This window comes from Gavialis gangeticus, unplaced genomic scaffold (assembly GCF_001723915.1).
Source record: "Gavialis gangeticus isolate Ggan-Ray unplaced genomic scaffold, GavGan_comp1, whole genome shotgun sequence".
NCBI lineage: Eukaryota > Metazoa > Chordata > Crocodylia > Gavialidae > Gavialis > Gavialis gangeticus.
The window spans coordinates 21,748,544-21,755,689 of NW_017728996.1; the positions used below are offsets into that span (position 1 = coordinate 21,748,544).

At 46.0% G+C, this 7,146-nt stretch overlaps 1 protein-coding gene across 2 annotated transcripts in view; it reads right to left on the reverse strand.

Annotated features, from left to right (window-relative positions):
* Positions 1 to 7,146, reverse strand: part of SH3GL3 (SH3 domain containing GRB2 like 3, endophilin A3) — a 137,122-nt gene that overhangs the window by 38,118 nt on the left and 91,858 nt on the right. For both annotated transcript variants that reach the window (XM_019504120.1, XM_019504121.1), the window contains exons 2-3: positions 1,138 to 1,206; positions 130 to 202 (exon numbers count right to left, since the gene is read on the reverse strand). In XM_019504120.1, the coding sequence (XP_019359665.1) occupies positions 130 to 202; positions 1,138 to 1,206 (142 nt within the window). The remainder of the gene's footprint in view (positions 1 to 129; positions 203 to 1,137; positions 1,207 to 7,146) is intronic.

The following is a 7,146-nucleotide window of genomic DNA, read 5'->3' on the forward strand; positions in this document are numbered from 1 at the left end:
TACATATTCCCTAACAATATTAACAACCCAGAGGGGCTAATATATACCCTTGGAAGAGGCAATGCAGCAGAAGTTCAACTTGTAGTCTTAGTCTATCACTATTAGAGGAACTTTCAGAGTTTGCCTTACCTGGATTTGGTTGAAGGTACTCCGTGGATTTGGACAGAAGCTCTGCTACTGCTTTATTGGTGATATCAATTTTCTAGAAGAGAAACGTAACAAGACATAACTAAACTATACCCCTTTAGTAAAGAATTTATCTGCTGATTAGGTACAATGTATTGTTCTTGTAAACTAAAAGGTTTTATATAAAAATTAATGCAAAATGGGATCATTTTCAAATCTTTTTATATTGAATCAGATCTCCCATTACTGATGCTGAAAAAAACTGAATTGGCACATCAGGTTGAGAAAGCTCAAAGCAAAGAGTGTAAATGAATAACTAAACCTGCAAGACCTACCTCTAGTCACAATTTACATATACTACTTCCACATTGTGGAATCACAATTGCTACTGTATCATCCACTCTGATCTCACGGGTCCAAAACGTACTAGCCCACATTGCCCACATTCAGGTGCATCTAAAACACACTCATATTTGAATTCAGTTACTTGCCATTTCCATTCTTACTTGCACAGCAATTTCCTCTTACAATATAGGTAAAAGGAATTCTTGCTTTAGGACCAAGGAAAAATGAATCTAAAGCCAATCTAGATTATAGATTCAAAATTAATGTATGGAAGAGAAAAAAATGAAGACATTTCTCAACCTGCCAACATATATCTATAAGACAAGTAAAAAAATATGTATGCTAAAGACCAGAACAAAGGGTCCAGCTCTAAATAGCAGGGGGAGAGAGAGAGAGAGAGAGAGCGCGCAAGCACAAGAGCGCGCGAGAGAGCAAGCATTGAAACAGGCCAACACCACATTTTTTCATTGGCTGGTACTTCCAAAAAGAATTTGACTTATTCAGATTTCAGGTGAGGACAGGATTAGAATTTCAAACATACAGATTTTTGCACTTATTTTTATATACTTACACATATGCATCACATATGTTGTTTACAATGTCAATCTATTATAAGGAAAAATATGAGATTTTCTTCTTGCAGTAGTATAATCTTGGCTTCCTTACCCTTTCCATTTCTTGAAACTCTTCATCTAGTTTTGTTCCTTCTGCCCCACTAATTTTTTCACTGAACAACTGTAAACAAAAAGAAAACTATATTATTACTTTCTGAAAAAATAAATATACCTCAAAGTCACAGGAAGTTAGCAGAGACTCACAAACAGTAGTCAAATATCTGTAAAAAACTACATGAGGCAAAAGGAACACTCCTTTCTGTTCAAAGAAAAAATAATCTTTAGGGAGGAAGGAAATGGCCAGCTGGGATTTAAAGGACATTCAACAAAGGGATACAGAAGAGTAAGAAATAATTTCTCATGCTTGAACTGCATATGTGCCCTGTAGAGTTCAGGCACAAAGGCCAGATTCTGACTGTAGAATAGCTGGTGCACATCCAGAGCAATACTTTCAAATCAGTGTTACTTAGGTCTTCACGTTAACGTAAAATCAGATTCCCAGGCTGTATCTCTGCAGGGTGAACACTCTTCATAAAACTCCCATTAATTCAGTGATGAATTGTGTGCGTGTACTCTGGAATAAAGATGCACTGTATCATTGTTGTGAAATCCAGTATCTTCCAGGCTATTTAAGACAAGAAAGGCACACTACCTTCAGACTAGGATTTTAATAGCAACAACTTTAAAAGCAGGATTCCAGCTAGGCAATTCAAACCTTTGGGATATCTGAAATCTTGCCTAATCTTTTGTACACCTCCAGACTTCTGGCATTATTTTTGGTCTTGACACAATAATTCATTGTCAATGAAACTTGTACCCGAGTCACTTTGGTGCTGTAGAAAATCTCATCTATATCACTCAAGCCATTATTTCTTATAGTTTAAATTACCAGCATCATGCTATTAATAGAAAAGAAAAATACTAAAAGCCGGATCCTTTGCCAGTGTACATCACCATGCATTTGGGGGGGTGGGGTGTCACTCTACTTTGGGGGCACTATTTTAAACATAACTTAATAAAAAAAAAAAATCAAACCCAAGTGCTTATTTCCACATGAAATTATTTCTTAAAGGTAAAGCAAGCTTTGTGTTACCATTTAATACCTCCAGAAACATGATGATCAAACACAGAACAGCAAGAAGGGGAGCAGCTGTTGCTTCACTGATAACAGATGCAGACAATACCCAAAATGAATGATTTTGGTCTTCCTGTTCTGAACAACCTGCACAACAAGTCTGGCAGCCTCAGAGATAGGGAGTCTGAAGCTGAGCTGCAGCCATTAGTAATGGAGCTGTCCCTTCTTCCTAATTGATCCTGCATGGGGTAGGTGTACAGTACGCTGCTTATGAGTAAAAAATTAGGAGGACAGGTTGCTCAGAAGAACTTGGTTAATGTTGCTGCTGTTGTACAGCCACAAGAGGACTCCTCTCTAGGGGAATAAACAAGGCCAAACAGGGGATCAGGTTGTTAATGACTGTTTATTTATTGGTACTATGGTAGCACTTAAAGGCCCCTGTGCCACCGTAATACTCATTGTATAAACATGTGACAAAGTAATGGCTCCTGTAAACCAACAGGCAAAGCCAAAGTTTAGAAACAGCATGTGGATAAAAGGTAATGGGGAGATATTACTGGTTGGGATGATGAGAGCAGTGACAGCACATCAGCTGCCTATCTACTGGCATGGCATCAAAGCAGAAAAGGACTATAAGCATGGACTGGAAGGCAGAACGGTGGCATGTTTTGGTGTTTATGAGAAGCTCCTCTAATGGATAAAAGGGTAACACGGGAAGAGAAAGCATGAAGGTGCTGCTTGTAAAATTTAACAAGTGAGCGGTCAAGATCGGTGTCACCAGTAGATGGGGCAGGGGCTTCTCAGTACAGTAGAAAAGCTGGTTGAGGGAGGAGAGTCTTCTCCCAACTCTGCATGGGCAGAAGAAGAGTCTTCCTATGTGAACTTCTCTCTACACGCAGATTTACCTCTTCTGAGAATGCCAAGTGCTGGATGGATCATCTCTCCTGGTGCCTGTATGCTTCCCCTTATGTAAGCAGGACACCAACAGAAAGATTTGCCCAGAAGGACAAACAAAACCAGCCAGAAGACAATAGCTTCTTTAGAGAACAGAGAGCTTTCTTTGAATAGAGAAAGCACAGCAACAGGCATCACATCATGCAGTAGATTCACTTAAACCCATAGACACCTGGGAAATCATTCAAAACAAACTCACTCTGCAATGCTGAATCACAGCAATACAGGCATATTAGAAATAATTAACACTTTTATTTTAGATGTCTTTTTCCTTCTTTTTCCATGGGCAATTATTTTAGATAAAGCACTTCTCTAGTTTTGATAGCTTCCATTCACCTTCCATGCACAGTAATTTAATTCCTCAAGTGAGCAGTACAATCATTCATTTCTTGTAACTGCACATTCATTTCACTATGGTCCTCTTCCAATTACCCTTTTCAGATGGCAAGGGTTGGATGTCCATTTCTTCACATGCTGCGTCTGAAAAACTGCTGTATATAGTAGCATTCTATTTGTGTCACATTACAAATAATCCATTTGTATGTAACCACAGGATAAAAAAAGCCACTAGCACAGATACACTGTTTCAATAGATGCATCAATGGGGAAATCTTTTCTTCATCCCCAGATATCCCTGATTCCTCACACTCTATGATGGCTGTATGCACTTTCACCTCTCCTGGATTAACAGGCACAAATTAAGGCTTATAAGCATTGTTGCTGTGCTTGCCAGTATTATAGCTGTTGATCCCCTTCCTGATAAAGTGATAAGAGTTTTCACAAGCTTTGTGAAGTTTCTATCCTCAGAAGCGCCAAACACACACACCATAGCTTTGAGTTACCCTTTCTATTCTTATCTCTTACATTCTTCTACTTGCATACAGTCTTTCAGATTCATTTAGCTTTTATTTCTGAAATGTAACAAAAAGAAAAAGGAAAAAAGGAAAGAATCCCCCTCAACATGCACATTTTTACTTTCGCTGTAGTCAGCTGCTATTTGATACCAATTGTACAAGTGTGGACTAGTTGCAGTGATAGCGAGTCACCACCCGAGAGAGCATCAGTGTCTGCTGCACTGCCAAACACTGAAGTAAGATATTGAAGGCAAGGACACTGAAGAAAAACAAAGTGATTTATTTGCACTAGTCTCCCAAGAGGACACTGGTGAGGAACTTACTCAATGTCACATTCACAGTCATTTGAGGACACAATTTCTAGAATTCAGACATCAAACTGCTAGATTCGTAGTCATAGTTAATACAGGTGGACATGACCTAGGCCCCTGACATACATTCTAGGAGTGCACCAATAGAGATTCTTTGGGCCGATATCAATGGCCGGTTTTTAACGAGACATATTGGCCGATACCAATCCAATTGCCAATATGCAGCTGAGCAGCTTGGAGAGCAGCATCCAGCGGGAAAGTCTGTGGGGGAGAAAGGTTCGGGGGGGATGGGGGAGGAGGGATGGGGACGCAGATTGAGGTTCCCGAGGTGAGGGAGGGAGCAGGGCTGGGGCTGGGGCAGGCACTGCCCAGCTGGGGTGGAGAGTGAGACCGAGCTGCAAGTGGCTCATCCAGGGGGCGTGGATGGTTCCTGCCACTGTGTGCACCCCCACGAGAGGCGTGAAGTGTGTGCGCCCCCCGATCTGCACGCAGTGTAAGGGTGGGCTGCTGCTGGCTGGGGCCGGGGCACTGATAGGATCTACCCACCAGGGGCTGGGCCAGGCTGTGCTAAGGCAACCAGTGCTGGGAGAGGGCTATAGGACGGGCTGCAGCCACCCCAAAATTTGCCATAGCCCCCCCCCCCAACCTCCACTTCCAATGGTGCTGCCATCCACCCTGAGCACAGCTCAGCCCAACATCCCTGCTGGGAGAAGCCTGCCCTCACCCTGTGAGCAGATCTGGGGGCACATGCTTCCCATGCCCTCCCTGGGGATGCACATAGTGCCGGGAGCCACCACCCCCTCCCCGCACATGGCTCTATCCCACTCCCCACCCTGCCCCAACTGGGCAGCGCCTGCCCCTGCCCTAGCCCCACTCCCTCCCTCACTGTGGGGGCTTTGGTCTGCCCCCTTTCCCCACACCCCTTCCCTCACAACAGACTTACCAGTGAAACCTGGCTGCTCTCCGCACTGCCAGGCTGTGCTCCTAGCCACTTGCATGCTGCACTGCAGCTGCATGCATGCATGTGCCATTTATTGGCCACATCAGCCAGAAAAAGCAAAGTGCGACACAGTCAATTTTTCTTATATTGGTGCTGATCTGATACAGGACCGATGTATCAGTGCACCTCTAATACATTCGCTTTAAGACATGATGGGATCTAATCCCTGATCCCAACAAACGCATCTCCTGCCCTGCCACACTACAGTTACCATACAGGTTTTTCTGGACATGTCCTTTTTGTGTCCTCCTAGCTCCATCCAGATGTTTTTTTTAAATATCAACAATGATCGGAATTTTTCTCTGCCTTTGCTCAGCATCAAAGTTTTTCCAAGCACACTTCCTGGCTTGCCCTAGCAAGGAGCTACTTGGCACTGGAATGGGGTGGGGGGAAAGGGGGAGGAATTGGAGCTAGGACACACGTGGCATTGGGGCTGCAGCAGAGCAAGGGAGGCACCTGTCCCTCTGGTGGGGTAAGGGGGCAGGGTGGCCCTTCCGGGGCAGCAGGGAGCTGCATGGCCAGGCCAGTGGCACCAGTGCCAGTGCCTCTGCTCACAGGGGCCAGGCAACCAGGAGACGCTGCAAGGCTGGGGGGGAAGCAGGGGACTGTGTGTCAGGAGTGAGGGGGACTGGCAGGGCTGGAGGAGCAGGGGGCTGTGGGTTGGAAGTGAGGGGCACCAGGGGGGGCCAGGGACTGTGGGTTAGGAGCACATAGCACAAGCAGTGCCAGGGGGTTGCATGTCATGAGTGAGGAGTATCAAGAGGGATGGAAGGAGCTGTGGGTTGGGAGTGAGGGGCACCAGCATAAATCTTTAGGGCAGAGTACTGTGGGTCAATAGTGAGGGGCAGCAGCAGGGCTGGGGTGGCTGTGGCTTGGTAGTGAGAGGTAGGGGCAGAGCAGGGTACAGGCATATATGCCCCCTCCCCACCCACAATCATAATTACCCCCACACTTCCCTGACAGGTGTCCTCTTTTTTGAAACTGGAAATATGGTAAGCCTCTGCCACATGTGCATGGCAGGATGTGCAATTTTGAGATCAGGGATTAGATGCCAATTGCACCTTACTTGCTGGTGCAGGGGGAGCCCCAGATCATGAACCCAGGCTCCCACTGCCCGCACAAGATGAAACTGGGGTGCCTATAATCAGCTGATTCCCAATTGGGGCTAGGAACCAAAGTGATCCCTGTCCCAGCTGACAATCAACTATTTCTCAAAACCACAGATAGGAGGCACAGGGACCCTAGGATCAGACTGCAGCAGCCCAAGATACCCATACGCCAGGGATGAGTAAGTATCCATGTACCGCTTATCTGGGCAGCGCATGGGATTTTGACAGGTCTTGGCATGCAGGTGACCACATATTCAATTGAAGGCTTCCTACAAATGACCCACAAAGTCTTTACATATTATATGTGGAATAACTTTGAGGCTTGTTTACTGAAATTCAAACCGCGGCCTTTAAAAGCCGCTGTTTGACGTAGCTTCCGGCACTCGGGAGCTAGGAGCAGCGGGGAGAGGGAGGACGCAGGCACACGGGTGTCTTACACACGTGTGCCCCCTTACTGGACCTGGAGCGGAGGCGAGAGCAGCAACAACAGCAGAGAAACGGAGCAGCGGCGGGAGCAGCAGCAGCTGATCTCCCTAAGGGAAGTGGGGCGGAGGGGCCGACGCAGCTGAGCCAGATCCGGAGGGGAAGCCCCCCGGATCCCTCTTAGCTGACGCGGTAGGGAGCCGTGCTCCCGAGCCGCACAAACAGGCATGGTCTGTAAGAGTGCGCCGGCATTTGCGCCGGAGAGTGAACAGGAGGGGCCCAGAGGCTGACTCCTGCTAGCACGGGGCAGAGGAACCGAACTCAGCTAGAAACTC